Source organism: Embiotoca jacksoni, unplaced genomic scaffold (genome assembly GCF_022577435.1).
Source record: "Embiotoca jacksoni isolate LCO1_2020_lvr unplaced genomic scaffold, fEmbJac1.0.p SCAF_5, whole genome shotgun sequence".
In the NCBI taxonomy this organism is placed as follows: Eukaryota; Metazoa; Chordata; class Actinopteri; family Embiotocidae; genus Embiotoca; species Embiotoca jacksoni.
Window position 1 is genome coordinate 11,794,906 of NW_027185403.1, and position 25,520 is coordinate 11,820,425.

General features: G+C 42.7%; 2 protein-coding genes across 3 annotated transcripts in view; both read left to right on the forward strand.

The window, feature by feature from the left end:
• Positions 1-59: 59 nt before the first annotated feature.
• LOC138211146 (dual specificity protein kinase CLK4-like) lies at positions 60-7,476 on the forward strand. Of its 2 annotated transcripts, none has more exons than XM_069170818.1 (13): positions 60-196; positions 1,267-1,427; positions 3,164-3,404; positions 4,025-4,127; positions 4,425-4,491; positions 4,616-4,732; positions 4,851-5,017; positions 5,103-5,197; positions 5,284-5,413; positions 5,502-5,584; positions 5,684-5,763; positions 5,932-6,022; positions 6,697-7,476. In XM_069170818.1, the coding sequence occupies exons 1-13, from the start codon at positions 191-193 to the stop codon at positions 6,877-6,879; spliced, it is 1,524 nt and encodes a 507-aa protein (XP_069026919.1). In that variant the 5' UTR covers positions 60-190; the 3' UTR covers positions 6,880-7,476. The 2 variants fall into 2 exon arrangements, with proteins under 2 accessions (XP_069026919.1, XP_069026920.1); XM_069170819.1 differs by having other exon boundaries at positions 1,267-1,418.
• A 903-nt stretch (positions 7,477-8,379) lies between these two features.
• LOC138211563 (collagen alpha-1(XXIII) chain) overlaps positions 8,380-25,520 on the forward strand; it is a 127,769-nt gene continuing 110,628 nt past the window's right edge. The window contains exons 1-2 of the mRNA XM_069171519.1: positions 8,380-8,972; positions 9,593-9,662. Coding sequence (XP_069027620.1) covers positions 8,679-8,972; positions 9,593-9,662 — 364 coding nt within the window. The 5' untranslated portion in view covers positions 8,380-8,678. The remainder of the gene's footprint in view (positions 8,973-9,592; positions 9,663-25,520) is intronic.

A 25,520-nucleotide genomic window follows, 5' to 3' on the forward strand; every position in this document is an offset into this window, starting at 1 on the left:
GCGTGCCCACGTAACCATGGTGACCGTCGTCATTTTGCGTTGCGTCATGGAATTTGTTAAAGAACGTTTTCATCGGAGGGGAAGGTCGCCATCTTTGAAGACGAAACGTCGAGGGCATTTTCCCCCTTTTCATTGTTCATATTTTTCACACGACCGATAAGCCTTTATATTTGAAGCTCATAGTTGTCCAATGACGGTAAGACCAAATTTTTTTTTACATCATAGCCAATTGCCGATATATTTCTTTAACAACATTTTAGCGTGTTTCTCGAATGCTGGCTAACGTTAGCCAGTTAGCTCCCCCGAACTTCGACGTCTCGCCAACATGGCGGATGTTAAACTGGCTCATGAGCCGCTGCGAGTATCTACTGACTTCTGGAGTAAAAACCTAAGTCGGCAAATTCATTTGCAAACTTTCTGCATTGGTGACAGTCACCACTTACGACGTTGGATGTCGCATTTTGGCGCCTGATATCCACATTAAAAACTGACATTGTTTTTCGTGGTTAATCTGCTCGACGACGAGCCAACAACAGAAAGTCTGCAATAGTTAATAGTGACTATCTTATTTATCCGATCTCCTCCAAACAGTTGACTACTCATCTTTAATTAAAAAAAAAATGTCCAAAGCGTTGATGTTAAAATACGGGAGATTATATGAACGACGTCAAGCCGCTTAAGGCCTTTCCTGTGGTGGAGACGTTGTTTTGACCGGCGGGGCACCGCGTTAGTCTGTTGAAGACTTCAGACTTACGACCTGCAAATGTTAACTTTAGTTTTAATTAAAGAGTTGCAAATAATGACTTTGACATCGATTGGTTTGCGTTGAAGTATTTATTTATTTTGTGTACTCTTTTCGAGTCCAAAGCGACTTTTTTTTTTTTTTTTTCCCACATTGCGTGTTTTGTCTGATCAAAAGTATGTAAAGAGATTTAATCTACAAGGGAGAAAAAAAAAAAAAAAGATTAAATGTCCTCAAACATGAGTAGCTCAGGCCAGAGCGTGTTTTTCATCGTAACTGACTCAAAAGATTCGTTGTTTATAAAAAAAAAAAAATAAAACCTCCTCCTTTTTCCGATGGGGGAGGAGGGGAGTCTCCAGAGAGATATTAGTTGTCCTACTGAGGCCTGGACACAGAAACGGTGCAACAACTGATAAATAAATGCATTTTCTTTTCTTTTGGATTCAGTGGAATTCCAGGTTGTGTCACTTTTTTGTTTATTTATATATATATATATATAAATAAAAATGTTGTGTGTCTTCCAGATGCGCCACTTAAAGCGAATGCGCTCCCCAGGTGTCTGGCTGGATGAGCACAGCTGGGAAGAGAGGATGGAGTGTCGCAAGCGAAGGAAACGAGATTCGCACAGCAGCGAAAGAGAAAATAAATCCAGAAGAGCTCAACGCCACCTCAACACGTATGAGGGGTAATTATCAGTATACAATAAACTGCTGACTCGAACCCTAGGACTGTTTTTAGTTTCTTAAGATACACATTAAAGTGATTTGGAAAAAGTATAAATAAACTGCTGGATTATTTGATAAGAGATGTCGAGTGTCATTTGACATCTTAAACGTACTCAAATTTAACTTCACCTGCGATTAACTGCATTTTATTAACATTTAATTAATTAGAAAAGCTGTTTGTATGTCCAGCACCGCGTCATAACATATATGAAACGATTATTGGCAAACCTTTGGTTATTTTCTGGATTGTATATGTATTTTTAAAGTGATATTGGAGCCTTACAAATTTATAGCTGGAAGCTAAATTGGCACATATGCCTATAATGACCACCCAATCTCAGCACAGGAAATGGCATCAGTCGAACTGGTTAAATTGGTGACAAGCTATTTACAATGAAGATTAGAAAAGATCCTAAAAATAAAGAGGCTACAAACTTATTAGTTAAATCAATTTAAGCTGTTAGAGAAGAACCGATGTGGAATTTCTGGGCAGATAACCAGTAATATAAATGTTACAAATCCAAAATACAGACATTGTATTTTTACAGAATTATTATTTTTGTCAGCCCTGCTTTTGTGTAAACAGCCAGTGACAGAGGCAAAACTCACCACTGATAACTGTTTGATTGGTGTTCCTTCCTAATCTCAATAGCTCCTCATATTATCAAACATGATGACTGTTTGAAATACCATTATTGGAGCAATAATTTAATTTCCTTTATCGGCTCATGATATATCAGCAACAAACATGTTGTGCATCCTTAATACGTTTACTAACATTCTGAATTTCAGTGTCACATGTTACTGTGTTGTTCTGATGAACTTAAATTGCAGCACACAACTACGCCTTTTTAACCTTTAGTTTGTTTTCTTAACACCAAGGTCACGTCCCAGTTACAGTTCATCAAGCGAAGGTTATAGGATTTGCAATTCTAGCTTTTTGTGGGCATGCATGATTGCCCATGGGGTTACATTACATTAGATGTTTCAGATCTATTCTAATTTTAATTCTGTAGAGAGGCAGACTTCGTCCTGGAAGACAACTGACACCAGCTGAAGCTCTGGGGGATTCCTGGGTGGCAGTTTGCTGCAAACGGTTGAAAACATGCTGAGGAAACACAACCGTATTAAGCAAATAAGTGGAGGCTAAATAGGGAAATCATTTTTTTCTGTGAGGAATAAACTCTTTTATCTTTAAGTTTTATGTTGGTAGAAACGGCGTCCGTGTTACTTCTGGCTTGCAAAGATCTGCAGCTGCTGGATCCGCGGATTGTATTATGCACCCTGAGGTTGTGTTTTTAGGGATGGAATGCTTTGTGTCACCATGGAAACGGCTATATAAATATAAACAAACAAAAAAAAAAAGCCCATATGTGTATGTTGGTTTTTGCACACACATAAAAAAATACTCTAGGTATGAAGATGACGTATTACAAATTTTACTCTGAACTGCAGCCTCTTATTGAACAGGATTCTCGGGGTTTGGTGGCTTTAAATCGGTGTGTTGCTAATTACAAATGTTACATAAAAGGCGCAGGGATAGAGTGTCAGGCAATAGGCGGACCATTAACATCATCGTATCCCGTCTTCATTTCAGAGCTTGATCACAGCTGAGGGAATGGGCTGTTCCGTACCTGACCTGCCTATTCTTGTGCTCGTTGTTGATTTGTGTTTTTCCCTGTTTGTTTGATTTCAGGCACTACCTGGAAACCCGCAGTCAGAACCAGAGGCTAGACTCACGGGAAGGGCACACGCAGGACCAGAGTTTGGACATGGCCTGTGAAGACAACAGTCACGAAGGCGCCTGCAAGGACAGAGACCGTGACTGGCACCACTACAGCAAGTCCTCTGGCCGTAGTGGGCGCAGCAGGCAAAGCAGCCACAGGCACAGAGACAGAAGGCGCAGACGTAGCCCCTCTCAACACGGGTCCTCCTCGGTATGAGAACCTCTTTCTTCCCTCTGTCCTCCTCCCTGTCTGTATCACCAATCGAATGGGTCATTATCACTGGTGTGTAGCCAATGCTTAACACCCATCTCTTTGTCTTTCTGTATCTCAATGTGTGTCCTGATCCTCACTGTTAAGCATGATTTCCAGTAATGACAAGTAGTGGGATGTGAGTGTTAATAGAATTGCAAGAGAAAAGTGGACCCAGATTTTTTTTTACTGAGATCTTAGTGGGCTGTTATGGGAAGTGATGGTAAAGAAGAGTTAAAAAGAACTACATGTTGCAAGACAGTCAATTCAATTCATTTTTTTTCTGTACTACTCTGAGAAAGTCTCTCATCTGAAAATCTTGTTGCCATGTTTTTCTTCTGTAACACACACTATGTGGTGGCTGCCGCCCAATTTCTCTGACGGGGCTGAATTTGAATTTGCTGCTCCGTCCTTCCGTCCATTCGCCTGGTGGTGTTACTGAACGGGCTGAATCTATCCACCCCTACACCTCCCCTCCCTTGGCCTGGTTGAATGAATGACGATGTCGCATTGTGGTGGCCGGGTGCTGGCTGACTGATGGGTTATTGATGTGATGGCGGATTGCGGCGGTTCCGGTGCAGAGGAGGAGCCATCACCGCAGGAGCAGGAAAAGATCCAGGAGTGTTGAGGATGATGACGAGGGTCACCTCATCTATCACAGTGGAGACATGCTGAGAGCGAGATGTATAGAATATATACCTTTTTTTTTTCTACTGTTGTTCACACTTTGTCTCTCTCACTCTCTTTTTGTCTGGTTGTTATTTCCAACCATTAATTTAGAGGCTGAAGTATTTGGGCTAGTAGATTTAAATTGTATGGTTAGATATTGCTTGTGAGTGTAACATATTAAGCATTCAGTTGTATGCCAGTGTTCAGAACCTGTTATAGTAGTGTAGCTAAACAGAGCAATGTAAAATCAGGCAGTAAAGCAGGAAAAAGGGCCGTGCTGGGTGTCTAACTTCACTTCTCTACTTTCTGTAGATGAGATTGTGTGTACTCTCGGAGAGGGTGCCTTTGGGAAGGTCGTCGAATGCATTGATCACTCAAAGTAAGTACCGATGAGGAAATATTCTCAAGAGCGTAATGTTGACTTGTCTTTTTCTTCTCGTCCTTCATAGTTTATTGGGTTAAATATTGGTCAAAATGCAACCGTGAATATTTCTGCGTTTCAGTGATGGAGCTCGAGTGGCTCTGAAGATCATTAAAAACATAGACCGCTACCGCGAGGCAGCTATGTCTGAGGTAGAGGTGCTCGAACAGTTGAAGTCTCTCGACTCTGACAGACGATAGTAAGTAGCTGCATGTCACCTGAACTTGTCTACGGGGCAGTGACCACATGTCAAACAGTTTATTTTACCCGTCAAGCCATTTAACTTGATGCCCTCTTTTCCTTTTATCCCCTTAAAGTGCTTGTGTGCGCATGCTGGACTGGTTTGACTACCACGGTCACGTTTGTATTTCTTTTGAGCTGCTTGGCCTCAGCACATACGATTTCCTCAAGGAAAACAACTTCCAGCCTTTCCCCATTGAACACATCAGGCACATGGCATACCAGATCATCCGAGCTGTGCGATGTGAGTATTGGAGACCAGCTGTGTTTGTGTACGGTCTTGTCGAACAACAGCGGCTTGGATCTAAATGTCTGGTCTTCTCTTTCAGTCCTGCATAAGAACAAGCTGACTCACACAGATTTGAAGCCTGAGAATATTCTCTTCATAGATTCAGACTACAATTTGGAGTATAACCGTGAAATGGTACGTTTCCAAAATATTTACCGCGAAAGTCTTGCTGGCTGAAGTACAGAAGCCGCGTGAGCTTCATGAATGTGTTTTGTCCTTAGAAACGAGATGAAAGAACATTGAAGAACCCAGATGTGAAAATTGTTGACTTCGGTAACGCCACGTATGACCAGGAGCACCATACCTCCGTGGTTTCAACTCGTCACTATCGTGCTCCTGAAGTCATCTTAGGTGAGTGTCTGTTTTAAAGCACGGCACGAAAGCTGAAGATTGGTCCACGAGTAAAGAGTTGTTATTTAGTTGACATTGTGTCTTTCAGATTTGGGCTGGGACCATTCCTGTGATGTCTGGAGCGTCGGCTGTATTCTCATAGAGTACTACCTTGGATCTACCCTCTTCCAGGTAGGTGGCAGTGGAGAGCATCATGAGAGACTGTAAAAAAATACACTTGCAGTGAATCGGAGCACTTGTTAATTTGTCTCATCCTGTCCTCTGAATCAGACTCATGACAGCAAAGAGCATCTTGCTATGATGGAGAGAGTCCTGGGGCCCCTCCCGACAAACCTCCTGGAGAAAACCAGGTAAGGGTCCATTGATAAAACAAATTATGAATGCCAATTAAATGATCATTCTTATTTAGTAGCAAATTATATGACTGTATTTATATAAAGTTTTACATATTTATAATCATTCCCTCGATGTATGACCGGTGAATGAATTCAGCGAAATAATTGTTGTGTTTTAAATAGGAAACGACGATATGTTCACCGTTGCAAGCTGGACTGGGATGTTCACAGCTCTTCTGGGAGATACGTGAGGAAACACTGCAAACCCCTCAAGGTAAGAGAAATACTACTGAAGACCGGGAAATACAGAAAGTGTTGCAAAGTTGCTCCAACAATTACACCTGGATGGATATACACCTGCTTTTTTTTTAAAAAAAAATTTTTTAATCAAATGTCATTTTAAAACAAAAACTCTTATGTTTGTATGCTATATCATTAGTTAGCACTTCGGTAGCACAATCGGTACATCAAAGAGTCACCTAAAGCTACATTTCCATTAAAAGTCCCCAGAACCTTTAGCTCCAGGAACTGATCTCTGCCTCTAAGACGAATGAAAAGTTCCCTCGACCCTTAATCTGCAACATACAGGTAAAAGAAGAGCACTGACGTTAATGGAGTATAACGTGCCCTCGCCAAGCTGTTTGCTCCAGCAGCCAGTGTCTGTCTGTCTGTGTAAGATTGTACTTTATTCTGGTAACCTCAAAATTAAGTTGAATTAATACACCAAATTCTCCTTCAAAAATTAAAAAGGGACAAAAGGCTTTTCTTCTTTTTTTTCTTTTTTTTTTACTTCAGGCGTCGCCCATGTTTTGTCCGCTACACTAGCTCAAACCTTTAATATACAACCGTTTTAAAATTGCAGAACCTAACCTAAGATGTATCACATCTTTTTAAAGAGATGGTTTTACAATTGATTTTTTTTGTTGTTTTTTTTCCCTCCCCAACCAGCATTACATGACGTCCAAGAGCGAAGACCACCACCTGCTTTTTGACCTGATTGAGAAGATGATGGCGTATGACCCCGCTAAGCGTCTCAGTCTGGAGCAGGCCCTCCGACACCCCTTCTTCTCCTGCTACTACAAGAGCAGCAGGAGTAAAAGCAGCAGCAGCAGCAGGAGCAAAGACAACTGAACTCCCGAACCCGTGACCCCTCTGACCTGCACCCTCGGGTCAGAGCCCCGCCGTCGCCGCGACATTTATCGTGGAGCTCGATGCCTCCCTCGGCTCCCTGACTCTCCAGGAGAGACGTACCTTTTATTGACTGCATCAGTCCACTGCCCTGCGTTGCCGTGTCCCATCTCTCAGCCCGTGTGTTTCGTGTCACTCGTCAGACTTTACCTTTTTACATGCGTGACATGTTTTGATGTAATGAATCTCCAGAAGCGATGTCTTATTTATTTCCTGTAATTTAAATTGTAGATGACCATTTTAAGACATCCGTTATTGTTTGTTTGTTTGTTTTGTTTTTCGGGAGGTTTTTGTTATTATTAAAACGTCCCTGGGTTGTTGTTTTTTTTGTGTGTGTGTTTTCTGATGGGTTATGTAACATGCATTCTTCATCCAGCCAGTAAGACTCACCAGTAATTTATTCAGCATCATGGATGTAAAGAAGCTTTTGCGGGCAGAAAATCTTTGTACATAGAATTTCTTGAGACATTTCTTTTTTTTCACTGACTGGTTGTGTAACTTTTGCAGTGTGATACATTTTCAATAAACGTGACAACAGAAGACGACGTCGTCGTTCTTTGTGATTGAGAGGCGGTCTTGTTGGGTGCAGTAGCAGCATGAATCCACATGGTGGCAGTAAAGAGCCTTTATAGTGCTGCTAATGTCTGCCGCCTGAACGAACATCACCACTGAAGGTCAGTATGGTGATCTGTCCCAGTGTTCAGCTCGGTCTTTAATTGAAGCATTTGAGGCGACAGATATTAGAATGACTGTCCATCCGAGTTTGTTTTTGACATGTTCCTGTTTGTTCATCTTTAAAATATGACAATTTACTACCCTGTCAAACTTAGAACATTTGATAAGGGAACACAAGACTTAAGTGTTCGTTTGCTGTTAACTAAAAGGAGGAGATTGGATTAAATGTAGAGGCAGGACGGAGATACAGCGTTGCTAATTGTTTTGACAGGTTTTTGTGCGTCACGTGATTCTCGTGCTGCTTATTCTTTTAAGACAAATTGCCGTCCCCAGTATATTGTTCCGCAAGCTGCGTTTTGTGTTGAAATATACAACAAGCCTCCAAATTAAAGTTGTTTTTTTTGTTGTTGTTGTTAGAGCTGCCTGGTCTAATATTTATAAATCTAATAGGGTAACTCAGAAACAATATCCCACATTTTTCATCCTTTGCGTTTTACTCGTTGGGTTTGAAAACGTTGTGGTGAAAATCACCTGAACTGCGGGAACTGTAGCGTAATGAGCTGATGTCCATCTCCCTGAGAGGGAGATCACAAATTGTCGAAGCGAAATCCGTCTCACTCGCAGCTATCACTCTGCAGCCTCCCACGTGGTCAGCAGGGCGGGCGCATCCCAACTAGTTGAACGTGCAACTTTTTAGGAAGTCAAACAACTGGATCCATTGGTAGTTGTACTTGCGCATCCACGTAGGATACTCCCCAACGGGAAACAACGACCTGCAACTCAGGAGGCGCCTCTTCTCTGGTTGACATCCAGATTACTCCCATCTGTGCCCGTCTTAAACCCGGTGCGCGCTGCTGCTGCCTCTTATTCCAACACTAATTTAAGACAGCGCTTTGACGGCTCAGCCTACTGTGCTGTAGTTTGGAGTTGTGAATGAGTTTTGTGCGCTGCTAAATTAGTCCACGCAGCGTGATTACAGTTTGGTTGCAGAACTTCAACAAAACCAGTTATTTAGTTATTTTGTTTATTTTCTGTTCACCAAGCGGATTTAGAGGCAGGATCGCAGCATGGATACAGCCAGCGACTCTATCGGAGAAAGTAAGCCGGTGTGTCAGTGTTCCCCAAAGTCCGCTGTCCAGCGGTGGCTGCCAGGTTTTCCCGTCGCTCTGTGCTTGCTGATGTCCCTGAGCTCCATGACCGTGTGTCTTCTGATGAGCTTTAAGACCTTCCAGCTGGAGAACCGACTGCAGATGGAGATGGACAAAGGGTCCACCTTCCAACCGCCGCACAGGGCTTTTCTAAACGAGGATGGGACCCTAATTTCAGATGTGAGCACCCCGATAGGGAAGCTCGTGGAAGAGGTACACGTTGTCTTTTGTGGATATAATTAACAGTAGTTGTCATTGATGAATACACGCCTGTGAATCTCTGGCAGAAGCACCGCTCGCCTGTGCGTAAACTGTGCGTAATACCGGGGAACATGTGCAGTGAGGTTTGCAAAGGCTCAGACTTGGCACTTTTTGGCAGGTTATACCCCTAATTATTCCTTCTAAAATCAGTCCCATTTAATGCACGACCTTAGGGATCAAACGTGCATGCAGCTGGCCAATTAGTTTGCGGTTACAGCTCCTTATGGGGTGACATAACCACTGATGATAGACACCAACCTATAATTCAATCACATGGAAAAGAAATAAAGAAAAACTTTCGTTTTAAAGCTGTATGTAATGGGAGAGAAAGTATGCTCTCATAATTGTTATTGGAGGCCACTGGTATCATTAATTTAACATTACATCCTTTAATTGTTTTGTTTTTTTGTTTGCTTAAAGCTTTCAGTTTATTCCCATTTGTCTCGATAAAACAAACTGAAAGCAAAAGAAAACTAATCAAATCTTTATAACTAACCATATTACACTGAGAATATGATCATGTGCAAAAATGATAATCTTACTGTGGGATTTGCTCTCCTGTGTGTTTTCAGAAAGTGGTGGTTCTGATGCCGAAATTGCGGACAGCGAGGGATGTTGGCCAAGAGTGCTCCTGCCCTCCAGGTACCCGTCTCTGTTCTCTGTGGCATCGCTTTCCAAAACACATAAACAAAACAAACAAGACTGGAAATTAGAGCTCTACTGTATCTCAGCTCGTGAAACCTGATTGTCTCTGCCTCTGAGGCATGTTTGAGTGTGTGTTCTGTTCTGTGCAGACGATTACGCCACATACTGTGACAGCGGGGCTCAGCACTCAGCAGATCAGTTGGACAGGGACGTCCAGCTCGGAGCCCTTCAGGCTTGTGTCAGTGGGGGATGCTCGCTTTAATAGACGGAGCAGCCGTGTGCCAAGATGGGCGACGTTTGGCTTGTGGTGTTCATTACAGGGCTTGTGATAGTTCCTGGGGTGGAGAACAGTGTGTGATCCACATCATGTTACACACACAGTCCTTCATTATGCCATCGAATTAGAGAACGATGGTATTTCTTTTATTATAAGGTTAAGGTGCTATTGTGTTCACACATTTTTGGTAAAGTATGAACAACATGCCGAGTGACCTGCTATTGTATGTCACCTATGGAAGGGAAAGTTGTGCTTCATTGACAGAAAGCCTTTGGCTTGTAGCAACAGGATGTGTGTGTGTGTGTGTGTGTGTGTGTGTGTGTGTGTGTGTGTGTGTGTGTGTGTGTGTGTGTGTGCTTTATTGAAGCTGACTTTCATAACATTCCTGTTTTTAATTATTCTTTTGGCATTTTTCTTTTATTAGACAGATGCATTAGAGACAGATAGAAAATGTAAGGAAATAAAGCGGGCGCTCATGTGGTATGTGCCATTATCACCTGGCTATGGAGTCGCCCGTGACTTCCAGCAAGAGAACAAACTTGCAGCTCAAGTGGAATCCAGCCATCATCTCTGCTTGGAACACGTTGTCTTGTCTTATATTTTTGTATTGAGAAGTTACGGCAGAAGTGAAGTTTTTAAGGATCTGGGGAATTTCCTGGCCCGGCTCCTCTTCCTTTCTTCCTCTTTGTCCCTGGGTGTGAAAAGCCCTGCAACAACAAGAACAGGTGAAAGTGTTCACTGCTGGAATTTCTGGCCCACTTTCAACACATTCTGTTTTTCCAGTCCAGTAAAGTCTGCTGTGCCAAGGTGGTTCGCTGGTTTTGTCTGCTCAGAAAGGATGGTGCAGTTTGTCTGTGAGAGAATCAGCACAGCTGAAGCCTCCGATGCTGTTCACTCAGTTTGTAGACAGCCTATATGACGGAGATTAAATCTGATCAATCACAATCAATTTTGTAAAAAGTTGCATGATCGGGATTAGCCTGCACAGCCTTACTTGTGAATTTGATTGTAATTACTCCATTAGAACATTTTATTGTATCTAATGTTGCATCCAATTTTCCTGTCAATTTCACTGACCTGCTGTGTAATCAAGCGGTTTTGGCACTGAAATACAATCCCAACTATTCTGAAGTCTATTTAAAGTTCTCTTGGGTCTCTAGATGTGGTGTTTGGTTTTTGCTGAAACAAAAGGCTATTATGTTTATTGCGGCTTTGATACAACTGAATGCCTGTGGACATTTTTTTTTTCTTAGCAGTTAGATTGCTCAATACAGACTTGTTAACATTTCTCTATAAAATGTGTTTATTTCTAAAGAGGAATTTTTCAGCCAGTAAACTTCCTGTTTCTGCTATCCAGGGTGGACATGTGCTTATATAAAGTACTCTGAATGCAGCTTATGTAAAATATTTTAATGTGCATGTACCTAAACTGTGCTATGCCTACATTTGTGCATCTCGTTTGCGTCCTTGGGAGATAGTTTACATTTGGTGTCGCGGCCCCATGTGTCTGTGTGTGTGGTGTGTGTCTGAATTTGTGTCCCCGAGCCTTTGAGGGGCCGACGGAGGCACCTCTCTCAACACGACACTGTAAGAAGAGACCCCCCTCTCCCTTTAGCACCAGCTCTCCCCACCTGAAACTTGAATCTCAAAGCACTTGTGCTTGCATTTGTGTGAGAGACCAACTACCACACAGCACGAGTGGTATTTCTGCAATTAAAGCTATGCCCTCTGCATCAGGGGGCTCACCTTTCAGCATGCACGGGGACTGGGGCCCAACAGGGGGCAGCACCACTGCGGCAGCACTCAAAAAGGATGATGTTGAATTTGTCATGGCCACATTTGACCGAACAGCGTTCGACTAATGAGACATTTTTGATATTTTGAGGGCGAGGCTGATTGGCTGAGAGGCCCCGTCTATAAATATGTGACCCCGGCCTTTGGCTCGAGGAACATTTACCTCTCATGGCTCTTCAGTAGAAGCACCATTGTGACACTTTTACACTTCCATATACGACAGTCGTTAAGTCTTAGGCAAACCGTCGCTGAGTCCAACTCTCCTTACAAGCTTCAGGTGTTTGCAATTAACACCCGCCTGTTCCCCCTGCAGACGCACACACAACACGTGCTTGCACGCAAACGTACACAGACGTTCATATACCCAGGCATTCATTACTTGCACATGAACACAACACCTCTATGGTGCCATGACTAATTAGAATCATGTGGGGGGCTGAATGTGTCCTGTGTAGAGGGAGTGTATTGTCATCTCTGCAATTTGCATTTAAAGGCTGTTTAACAGGCCTGAGATCAGCTAGGGGGAGCACAAAGTCTGCACACACTTTGGCGCGGTCCTTAAACTAAATGCCAGCAAGAGACCCCCATTAATATTACTCAGTCATCAGTCACCGATAACTGTGCTGCGGGAGTTGGTGTTAAAAAAATAAGCAACCATCACAAATCCATTGAGATACATTTTATGTTAGAAATTGAAGGTTTTTCATGGTCTACAGTGAGGTAATCTCTGGAACATTTTGACGTCAGTTTTACAAACGCAAGATGATAAATCTACAAAAAGGCATGTCACTTCTTTTGGAAATATTAGGCTACTTAATAAACGACGTTGTGGGAAGTGGGAGTGAGCAGGAAGCTGCAGCACCCCCCGGCAGAGTGTAGAGGAGCTGCAAGTCCACAAATATAAATTAAATAAGTTCTATTTTTTTTGTTTTTTTATTTATTTATTTCTTCTTCTATTTCTTTGGTTAGTTTTGTTAATATTCTGATGATAATTTTATTTAAGTGGTTTATAGGGGCTCTTGACCTCCAAACTTTCAGTCCGATGCTAGTAGCAGCCGAGAGCAACGAGGACAGAGTGAAGCTATCGCTAACAAGGCAAGGTACGGTTATTAGTGTTGCATTTCTCCTCTGCAACTACAATTCAAGGTTCTTAAATAAGGAACAAAAGGACATCTTTCCCCCCAGAGACGGCTGTAATTTTAAAGCTTGAGTGAAGATACAGGTCAGATAACAAGGTCCTGCACCTTGTTTAGAAGGAGGCTCTCTTTGCCTGAGCTCGTTTAACAAAGCGGAAACTCGCCGTCAGAGATAATCGCTACTACGACGGTGGTTCTCGACTTCCTCTGTTAACTCTGCTTAATTCTGCTTTCGGCTCTGAGCGCGTTCACATTAAAGAGGTGTTTGCAGTTTCTGACCAATCACAAATAGACAAGTGTACTGGCAGCAGAACGACAGATTTTAAAAACGAGGAGCAAACTATAATAATAATAATGAAAAAAAAGTTAACACATAATCCACACTGAAAGCAGCACATCTGCAGCTGCTAAATGATGGAAGGATGTGGGGAAAAAAAAAATCGCCGACTGTGTGAATGTGTAGCTGAAGCTGAAAGGCTTATAATATCACCTTACCTTAATGTGCACAGGAAGATCTCAGTAATTACATGCGCATATTTCATTAAATACGTTTATTAATAGAGGTGTATGAACATTTCAGTCTTATCATTTCACCTCCAGCCCCGGAGGTGTCGAACAGAGGTGTTCCGATATCTCCAACATAACCCGCGCCGGACCAGGTTCATTTTGTAGCATCAGTTACCATGGTGATCTAGCCATCTTAAAAGAGAACCGGCTTCATGTTACTGGAAACCCTGGCTTTAGTCTCAACAATACCTATATAACCCACCAATCTCACATCTTAGTACAGTCCTCTGCTGTTGCATCATGTTTGTGTTTACTTTGTGTATGCTGGTTTTCAGATCTGCTCTGTAAGGACATAGCAGCGTCGGTGGTTGCTGTTTTATTGCTGTTTATTGTGTAAATCTGGCTTTGTTATGAAATTCTGATGGGTATTTTTTGTCTGATCTCTAAACAGATGATGAGTCAACCCCTTGTTGACATATTGTGTTGGGTTTATTGATCGGTGACCATTGGAAAACGACGAAGAGTTTTGTGGTTAAACATTTGTTCAAGTTAAAAACACCGTAGCACGTCCTTAAATGTACCTTTATATCTTGTTATAGTTAAGGCTGGGCTCGTTCAGTACATACAGCACATCTAAGTCTTTGGTGTTAGTGTATACGAGGCCAAGAGGTCAGTCCCCTGGCTGTGCAGTCAGATCAATTTCCATCAGATAAGAGCTCATTTACACACTGAGCGGGACCACAGCGCCCCCCCCCCCCCCCCCCCCCCATATTTGCGTGTTTGTGTATATTTATATAATTAAGACAGCATGCTCACAGCGGGGCTTCTTGATGCGTTTCACATGCACACGTATGAAGCGAAATTAAAAAAAAAAAAAAAAAAGTATCGCTTTTTGTATTGTCTCTCAGCAGTCCTGCATACGTGGTGGGTGATTATTGTCCTCCCACGCCGTCTGCAGCATGTGTAACGTCTAATAGGCTGTGAAATACATCATTACATCTTGTGTGAAACCCCTCAGCTGTCTTTTGGTGTTCACCAACCCATCTAGGGATCAACCTCTTGCTTAGTAGGCAGAGGGGAGGCTGCACGCTCTCACTGCCCTGCATCCTGCTCTCCCCACCTGGAGGAGGAGACGGGGGGGGGGGGGGGGAAGCCAGCTTTCGGCAGACGCAGAGCCACAATGGGGCCAACATCCCCCCGTCCCCCTGCCCCCCCCCCCCATCCCCCCAGGGGTGCATTTTGTTTTTAAAGCCATAATAAATCAGGCAGGAAGTTTGCAGCTACCTATACACTCTATCGCCACAGGAAGAATACGCAAGATCCATTAATGACCATTTTAAGGCAATGAATGCAGGAAATTTGTTTTCATAAGTGGTCTTGTTTTAGATTTGTTCCATTGCAGCTATGGGCCGCAGCGACATTAAAATGCTGGACCACTAGCTGTGCGTGTGCACACGTGCGAGTTCCGTGTGCACATGTTTGTTTTGATGTCTGCAGGCGCATTGTTTTAGTATGTTGCTCCCAGTGACTGACTGCATTGCTTTAAATTCACCGTGTATGAAGTCGGTTATGAAGAAAGGATCCTGAGGCGGAAAATCCAGGTGGCTTATTACTTTAGGCTGCAGGGGGAAGGAGATTTCAAAATGTTTTAAATACTCTTTTGCTGCTGCACCAGGTTAAGTGTCTGTGCACACACACACACTTTACAGATCTCCCAGACTGCAGGATGTTCTCTGCAGTGTAAATCGTTTTCTGCTCCAGACAATGATGTCGTTCAAATGACGAGAATCTGACATCCAGCTGATCCACAGGTTTATTTGCAGAGTTGAATTTCCGCAGCTGTTTAACTTAATACACTCTTCATCTTCTTGAAGTAAGTTCGTAAGGCTGTTAAATAGATTCAAACTACTGTATCTGGTATTTAGCTTCTTTTTAAGGGTCAAAATATTCCTAAAGCTTTTTAGAAAGAGTTAATTGGTTGCAGCAAGTTGCTTTGCGGTTGACATCGTCCGAAGGGAAGCGCCTGTTACTTTCTCTTTTCCCTTCTTCTTTCTTTACCCCACAGCCTGCTTTGCATTGAGCATTATACTGCAGACTGCAGACACCATTGTCATATGGACAGCAGCTCGAATGCACAGCTGTGGGAGCCTCGAGCCCTCAGCACTTTTATCTTTCCTTGTGTCTGTAATGCTCCGCGGGTCGCTGTAAGAGGGGAATAAAAATGAGTGACTCCTCTTGATATCTTGTTCTTATTTGGAAGATGATCTTGGACGGCTTGAGTGTGCTCAGTTTATTTGTAGGAGGAAAGGGGAATGCTGGCTCTCAGATGGCTGGAGACATTTAGTTCGGAGATGGCTGTGTCTACCGTTTGAATTCTCAGGCAGGGTGAGAGGGTTGTAGATGTGGAGTCAAGAGGTGAATGAATACCTACAGTGCCCAGGACTCCGGTGCACCAGCTGTGTGTCACCAGAGGGAGCTGTGTGAAGTCTGTAGCTGTATAATCAAATGCAATCAACGCACAGTGCAAAAGTCAAACTGGCATCATTAGCTGTATAACAAAATAAAGCGGCAAAACACAGTATTAACCTTCACTGCCAGTGCTTTATACATATAGGTGTGACTTTATGTCTTATTTAGAGTCAGTGTTCACTCAGTTTAGAATGAGCAGTAAATGTCAAGCCGATGTCTTACTTACTCTGCAGCTTTGAATTGGTTAGATGTCAGCAAGCTAATGTCAGCTCTGTCAGCTAGTTCAGTCAGCTCATTAAACATTCAAAAACAACAAATATCGAAGAGAAATTGCATGATGGTAGAACGGCACGATTCTAGCTAAAATTTTCAATGTACATTTTTATTGGCATCATTGACCTGATTCAAGAAGAAATGCAACAAAAAATATGCTGGACAACAGAGCGGTTCCCGCACAAAATGTGTTTTGTTGCATTTCTGCTCTGGTTGTTAGTTTAAATGTAGCAGCCGCATTAATCTGACATTGAACATAAAAACAATCAACAATCTTCTCTTATTAAACAGCCTTTGATCAAGTATTTTTCTGTTTTCTTATCGCCGGTGTCTCTCACTCACTCTCATCGGATTTATTTTCCATACTGGCAATCATGCTGAGTTGCAATGTGTTGAGGCAGAAAGTAGGATCGCTGGACGCAGCTGATGTCCTGATGAAAATGCAGCAGAATCGTTGTCGTGCAGGAATAAAATTACTTCGATGTTTAAATCAAAATCGCATTTTTGATATGATTAATTGTGGAGGAATAATATGTGGTAGTTTGATTTATTAATGTGTAACTCTTCACCAAAACACTTACATTATAACAAGGCTAAGGCTGAACTTACAGCACAGCTGGTGCAACCTGCTCCAGGTGTGTACTTGCCCCACACACACACACACACACACACACACACACACACACACACACACACACACACACACACTCACACTCACTAACCACCTACACAGAAACTATATTCCTGACCTCTCCCCTCTCTGTCTCTCATCAGCCTTCTTATTAAAGTTAGCTTTGTGAAACCACAGTGTTTAACAGCGGGGCCGACATTCTTCCATTCGAAAAATAAACAGCTGGACACAAGCCGGCCGGTCGGCAGCCCATGAAGGCCCACAAGGACCTCAGCAGCACACAGAGGAGCCAGGGCCAGGTGCCAGGCGCTGAAGCCCAGGATGTATAGAACACACAAACCAGCTAACAGGGACTCTCTGAACTGACAAACTCACCCAGTCAGGGTAGTTCTGATTCATAGTAAGGCAAAGGCAAATTTATTTGTATAGCACATTTCAACAACAACGCAATTCAAAGTGCTTCACACAAAACCATTAAAAGCATCAAAACATAAGGCAAAAGAAAATGACATTTAAAAGCAATTAAGAACAGTGATTAAAACATTAAACAAGCTAAATGTAGAATTGAAGTTACGGTGCAGTTTAAGAAATAAAATACAGTAGTAAAATGCGGAAATGCAAGAAATTAATCAACATCCTTAAATCTGGTTCAGTGAAAGGTAAACGACACCGGCTGCAGTTATCTGTTGACATAAATGATATCATCGTCAGAATTAACTCGGGTCATCAAAAGCAGTAAATAACGTGGGGTGGATGAGGAAACACAGCTTGTGACATATTTAAAGGATTTAGCATCCATGTGTTCATATTTAAGCGTCGGATTGTAGGCTGTCACCTCTTGGCACGCAGTGGAAGTAGTCATTTCCAGAAAGAGGCATTGAGCAACAACCAGGGCATGTTTATATTTATATTTTTGTCTTTCGCCAGGCAAGCCAGAGAGCAGAGGAAGTGCTGAGGCTAAGTTTTCTTATTCGCTGCACTGCTCATTATAGTGGTGCAAGGACATGAAAACAAGAATTATTCTCGCACACAAGCCCAAAGTAAACATTGATGTGATGAGTGTTTCTTATTACCACAAGTGGACAGAAATCCAAATAAAGTCCCAAATTTATTATAGACTGCGTAGTATTAGTAGTAGTAGTATTAAGGAGCAATTTTACTATAATAAGTTATCTTAACATCTTCCAAGTTAGATTTGATTAAGTGCTACAAGATAAATATTTACACTCGCTGTCATTAATAGAGGATGTTTGAAGAGTCTTTTTCAAAATGAGACATCAATCATTTGAAATGCACATCAAAGTAAAACTTGATTTATAAGAACATCTGATTTGCTGCTTTTCATACAGTGAAACTTTGTCTGATGCAAATGATTTCCAAACAGCAAATTTTTTTCAGCAGGCTGATGTGCATCAAAAGCATCAAGTTGTGTGTTAAACCACAGGGACGTAATTCATTTTTTTCAGTCTTGGACTGATTTAAGAGCAGCACTGCAGAATTATCCATGGTGTTTCTGGATCTCTTCACTTAACAGATGGCCTTTGAAAAGTTATATTAAATTCAAGACCGTGTTTTTATGCCTCCGCGTTGGCAACATCCGTGACTCGAGGCTTTATGTTCTCAGGTTCTCCGTCTGTCTGTACGTACGCACTGTCCATACCATTGTCGTGAACGCGATGGCTCAGGAAGGCCTAGAGGGGCTTTTCTTTAAATGTGGCACAATTGTTCACTTGGACTGAAGGATGAACTGCTTCAATTTTGGTGGTCAAAGGTCACGGTGACCTCGCATAACAAATTTCTGGCCATAACTAAAGAATTCACACACTAAATATGAAAAAATGTCACACAAATTCCTAATGAAATAAAAGTAAGTGATGACATTTTATATGCAAAACATCAACTTCACTGTGAGATAATAATGTTCTTCACAAACACTTTCTGTCCATTATTGAACACCAAAACTCAGGAACAGAAGGAGAAATTGTGACCATATTTCACATTTGGTTTGATACTGGTGACACTAATCTCGGGTGTCTACTTGAAACTTTGGCAATTGTTTAGATCTTCTGTGTGATCAGGCTGAAGATGTGCGTGAAGCCTAGAGTTTGTAGAGTCCACAGCATCCTTATTTGAAGCATTTTCTACTGTCATGGCTTCAACTTCGTGTTCTATCAGAATCGGGTTTATTGGCCAAACTCCTTCAAAGACTTCACTACGTACAGAATATAGTCGTGTTAGTCTGGACAGATATGGATGTAAATTGCAAATTGACTGGTTGGTGCAGGTGTCCAACCAGAAAGCGGTAATGCTAGTATTTATTTTCATGTGTACATATTAGATATTCTTGTATTGAACAATTTTCTTTTCCCGAAAGAAGAATATTGCCTAAGCATAATGTAACTTTTCAACTAATTAGTGAGTAATGTATCAGGCCGAACAAGTCTTTCTAATATAAATTAAAAGGCTTGTGAAATTTTTGAAAGTAAAATTTAGCCAATGAGTTCCTATCAATTACATGCTGACTTCAGGTTTGAGGGAATATGGGAGAAAAAAAAAAAAAAGTTTGGTGTTTTAATATTTTTAAGGTTGCTTCGTTTGATTTTTTTTTCAAAACTGTTCTCCTCCTTTCTTCCTAAAAATAACATTCACAAACTCCTTATTTTCGTAAACCGTAAAAATCCCTTAAGGCCATAGCAGCACTCCTAAATATGTAAAATAATCAGTCAGTATCAAAATGGGAAGAATATTTTCTCAGGGTTGCTGTATCTTCAGGATGAGCTCGTACAGTCTTGCATGCAGTAGTTGTGACGGCTCCCGGAGCGCTGCTGAGCTGACACAGCGGCCAATATGGAAACTATTATGATGTTTTCTTTAATTATCACAATTGGCAGGTGACAAGGTGAATAGCCTTTTAATAGGCGAACAGAAAAACTCTTTAACGCCGCCATGTAGCCTCTGGCTGGCTGACAGCACCATGAGGTCAAACAGTTCCTCTCTGCGCTGCAGCGTGCTCCTCAACCTGTTCAGTCATCTATCTGAGCTCGCAGGGCAGGGAAGATCATATAACGTACTCCTTTAAATTGCGTTTTGAGAGGGAAAATAATGCCTTTAAAATAATGTAAACAGGCTTTAATTGGAATCTCATCATCTGTTAAGATGTCCAACATGGATAAAGATCAGAAATAAGTTTCCAGTATCAGTCTTTCTGGCATTTACAGCCCAGTTAATCCATCAGGAATGTGGCGAGGCTGAATCCAGCTGCAGGACGGGACTCGTGCACACACACCTGGATTTATTGGGCAGATAGCATCTCTGGACAGGAACTCAGAGTTGGAGCAGAGGTTGTTGTTTATCCCTCCATCCCTCCCAGACACAGAGTGGAGTTGACAGTCGGGGTATCCCTCTTCGGGGTTGTCGGAGGTGTGAAGCAGAGCATAGGTGATCCAGATGGTCTCACTGTGCCGAACATGCTCCTGCTTAGTGTAAAAGCTCCTGGACAGGCTCGTCACTCTCACAGCACCTCTTTAATGAGAACTGAGCTCATAAAAGTGGGCCCGAAACCTTTGAACGAGTCCTCAGCATTACTGGTGCATGTTATTCTGTCATAGCAGGGAGGCGAGGCCATGTTAGAGCAGAGTGCAGGATAGCTCTCAACAACTTAACACTGCTGACTCTTGTAGGGGTGTATTTACATGTCAGGCCTGCTTTCTCTCTCACTTTGACCTTTCCTGATGTGTCTTTTGGTCCCTTCTTTTCTTTTTTTTCCTCCTTGTGTCTCAACTTCCTGCCCAGTTTGTTGCAGTGCGGCTCTCTCGTTCTCCTCATTCTTGTCTATATCTATGATTTCAGGAGTGTATATATAGCGCAGGATCTGGGACCTGGATGATCTGAGGCTGCTGTACTTCCACAGTCTGTTCACTTGGTTGTATACATTAACTCAGAGTTCAGCCAAGGAGTGAGGTCGGGGGGATGGAGATAGTTATCATGCTGTAAACAGATAATGAAGAGATGGAGATGGGGGTTTGTCCCTCAGGTGTGGGTCTATCCAGCAAGCCAGTTTCTGGTTTTATAGCCACCAGTGACCGGAGCAAGAGCTGATGAATGGCAACTCTAGTTCCGCTGAGATAGAAACCTCACTCGTGGACGAATAAAAAAATTGAAAGAATAGCTTGATAGTTGTATGATTGCTTTATTAATAACAGGAACCCCAAAGATTTCACGGGTCTTTGCCAATTTTAAGGGAGTCGAAAGAGTGCAGGGAATTTCAAACATTGAAACCTTGAAAGGCAGTAGTTAACCAACCAAGATGTGCAGCCGCTCTGCTCCCATGTTTACAACCATATGTGACACATCTACGGCTCAACATGGAACCACAGCGGCCGCAGTTAAACTATCGACTTCACTGTGTGCGATGGGGTCATTTCACTCTCTGAGGTTTCTCTTCACTAATTTGAGAATTTCGCTCACAGTCGTTTGCCAGCGCTGTGGATAGCTGAACATAACTGCAGTAAGGCCACACCAAAATTACCATGTTTAACGGGATCGGATCATCGGCCAGGCTTAGGGAGGGATGTGGGTCTTCTGTATATTTTAATGTTTGCCAGCAGTTTCGCAGGCCATTTGGTGCCACAACAGTGTGATCGTTTGTGTTAAATAGGTGTTAATGAGCGCACAGTGGTGGACACACACTCTGGACTTGCCGCCATTAAATTGAAATACTTGGTTTCTGTCAGGAGTGCTGTCACTGCTGCCACTGCTCGCTGTCTGACTGCCCGGGCCAGATGGAGGCACAGATGGGGGCGGGGGGAGGGGTGGGGGGGGAGGGGGGGAGACGATGGAGGAACTTACAATACCGAAACATACTGCACATGTTGAAACTTTTTTTTTTTTAATGAGTGTTCCATCTGTTTTTTACATATCGCGGAAACGTTTGTGTCCGACTGCATACGATCTGTGTCTGTATGTGTGGGCCTGCATGTTGGCTCACCTCGCAGATGCGTTGTAATTCTCATGCGTGAGCATGTTTTGTGTTCCCACTTTTCTGCGTACCATCCAATAGGCCATCTCCGTTGCCAGCCTCTATAGGGACTTCTTATCTGCATATTTGCTGTTCCACTCAAGAATCATAATAAAATGAGTCCTGAGTGCATTTCGGGAGCCAGGAGAGTATATCACAGATGTCCAGTCAGCTCGGGTTACACGTGGAATATCTGGGTTGAACATGTGGACAAACTATCAGGTCCACAATCTCTTTCTCTCCTTTTCTTGCTGCGTGCATTCAAATTTTGTTTCCCCTACTTTCTTTTCCTTTCCTCACACATCTGGTCTTTCTGGACAGTCCAAACACAAACGCAGCTCTTTTACACACATAAGGTTCAGATGGATCTGAAGCATCAGATGTGTATAAGTGTCATCTAATGATTGTGTGCACTCAAGCATGTGTTTATTTGTGTATTTTTGCATTTGCTACAGGCTGAATATCAGCTTTCAAGAGCTGCAGTATTGACACACATCAATAAGAAGAAGAGAGCTGTGTCTCATTCAAACAAACAGCCAGATTAAAGCAGACAGTTTTATAGTGGTCACTGTTTTACTTACTGTTAATGCTGCTTAAATCCAGACAACAGGGATGCACTTTTGGAACAGAGCAGGTCCTTTTTTGGTTTTGTTTATTTACTTGGAGTGTTTTCTCACGTCCATGTGGTTCTGATTGTGTGATTTGGAAGGAGGACAAAGGCAGAGATTAGTGGAGGGAGCAGGGAGAGAAAAACAGTGGGGGGGGGGGGGGGGGCGTCAGGGAGACTAATGTGTGCAATGTGATTCTGATGAATGGTATTTATGATATATGTGAAGTTTACAGATGAAATATAACATTACAAATGATTTCACTGTCTCTCTGTCACGTTGAATTGCTCTATATCTGGTCTTAAAGCCAGGATTAAAGCAGAAAAAGTATGTGTATATATAGCTATAACTGCCCAAATTGGACCTTAAATGGGGAAGTAGTTTATCATACATGCTGGGCCAATAAGGAGACCTGACCCAAATCAAGCTGCTCATCATAAAACATGTTGCTGAGATTCACAGCCAAACCACAAGCGCAAAGTGCACCTCTAACGTAGTTTTAATTGGGACAATTGGCCCGGTGTTATGATCTAAGAAGCAGAAAGTCTGGCACAGGCTGGAGAAAACTACAGCTGATCAGATTAGGAAGGACAATTAAGACTTTTTTTTATGGCGTGAGGCGTCAAGATAGGACGTAGGATTTCTGGCACACGTGTAAACTTTTACCTCAATCTGTGTGCTAATGGGTTTGTTAAATGCTTTGAATGTTTTTCCGTCAGACACTGAGCAACATAAATCTACCCGCTGCAAGCTGATTGGCTGCAGAGGTACTCTAAAAAGACAAATCCTGCCCTCTTTTCAGTTTCTAAATCACATTTAGTGTTACGTTGTTTGTGCTTTGATGTAGTTTTGAGCTCTGATACGTCACTGGTGAGTGAGGGCAGTCTGCCTGTAAATGTATCCTAATCCATTTTGCTTTGGTGGTGGAAACGTCCGTGTTAACTCACAGCCAAACACTTTATTGTTTTTTTGCTTTTGCCGTAGCACAGAAAGAATATGGCCTATTGCTCGAAAGTTGTGTTTTGTTTTTTTTGTCTAATGTAATTGACATGCACATAGATTTTCACTGCTCACAGTATCTCTTTGTGCCAACATCCCCCCCTGAAGAGCTTAGCTACTGTAATTTGCTGAAAATCCTCCATAATACCTTTCTGTTTTATAGTTTTTCAAAAGCACAGATCTGGCTTTTGTGCTACATTTATACCTGGCACATTACAGAAACAGGAATCCTACTGAGCCTTTTTGACAAACAGATGTCTTGGAGACATCTTTCCTGGTGCAGGATGTCCTATTGATTTATTTGTGGCAGATGATCTCAATCAAATCAGACGGACCTGCCAATTTGTCTGTCTGGTGCACCAATTAATTTGCACGGCAGATCAGCTGATTTTATTTGTCCTGACCTTTTAAACTCTGCGTGATCACGTTTGCTCTATCTGCCTCTGTTCCCCCTCTATGGGGAAGACAGATGGTGGTAAATGCAGCGCAAGTGCCCATGATGCTTATCTTTCCTGTCCCGGATTTTGGCTCTGCGCACGTCAGAATGCCCATTTGTGTGTGTTTGTATAAGTTCTTGTGTATTCCTGCGTGCCTGTGTTTGTGGATATAGCAGGTGAAACACAAGGCTTTATTGGTTTGCATTTTCGCACTTTTTTGCCCCTTATCATGCAGTGTGGACAGACCTGAAAAGGGGGAGAAACAGAGGCCCGGGAATCAAAGCGGGGACTCGCTGCTAATGTAATTGTGCCCATGTGGTATGAAGTGGGCATAAAGGGGTGACTGCAGGAGATCGGTAGGGCAGCAGGGTGTGGAGGTTCTGTGTGGACCCCAAGCAAACAGGCTAGATAAGATCTGAATGGAGAGAGCTCAGCTGGACATCTTCCTGGGTTGACCCCTTTTTCTGCCTCGCTCGCATTCCTTCAAACCTCTTGCTGGCCTTTTTCTGCCCGTTCTCACTCTGTCCAACTATTCCACCTCTGAACATCTCTTCTCACTCCACGTCTCCCACCAACCGAGTGCTCCAGCCTATTACTCCATCATTTATCTTTATTTTTCAAACATTATCCTCATGTTTGGAGTTCCCTTAGATCGTTTTTCTCCTTCTGCACGGTGTCTCCCCTCCTGCTCTTCACTTTACTGCCTCCTCTCTATATCTTCCCTGTGCACCTCCTCCCCCTTCTCAGCAGGACCCCAGTAAAGTGGGGTCAGCCTTTAGCATGTCTTTCCTCTGTTTCTCCCCTGCTCTTTGACTACGTTCATTAATACTGGCCTCTCTAAACTGACTGATCGCCTTTCATGTTTTCCCCTGGGCCGTGTCCCAGACATGACAGTAGACCTAACATTTCAAAGTAAAACCTCTCCGCTGGGGCACGTAAGGCTTTTCCACTGAATTTACATCTGCGTGTCTGCGTGTTTAACAGGATCGAGACAAAGCAAAAACAGTGCAAAGCAGTTGTGTTTGTTATCTTTTGTGACCCGATTTAATATCACCACGGGAAGCCATTACGAGTCGAGCCGTTCACCAGGAGCAAAAGGCAACTCAATCTCTTTGTTTTGCTGCAAAAAAAGTTGTATTCCTCGTTATAATTATAGTGTGTGAGGGAGATGAGGGGGAGCAGAGGGAGAAAAGAGGGAGAAACATGAAACCCTGTCAGTGTGTGTTGTCTTGGAATGATTGTTGTATATATTTAGTTCAGTGTGGATGGTGACACAAAGACAGCTGTTGTTGCCAGCTCACTTCTATTTTGGCCGCGCATCGGTCCCTCCTGTCATTTTAGTCAGACCCATATCTGTAAATAGTCTGAGCTGCTGACAGATTGTTGAGACTGATCACACACTGCACAACTGAGATCTTATCTTCTGATATTAATACAACCCAGACTCTGAGGATCTAATAACTTAAATTAACTGAACCCAGTCTCAGGTTCAGTTTTAGATATTTGCTGCACGCCCCGCCAGCATCGTTGGTGTTGTTTATCCAGCTTCTTGTGTCCAGTAAAACATATAACCTCACTTTTGACCTTTTAGTAACGGTGCCTCGTAATATCGCCTTCAGTGAGCTTCAAACCCTAAACAAGTCCTGTTTAGTGTGTCCAACGGGATGTGCAACCACCCCACACGTTCTCGTCAACCACCCACACCCC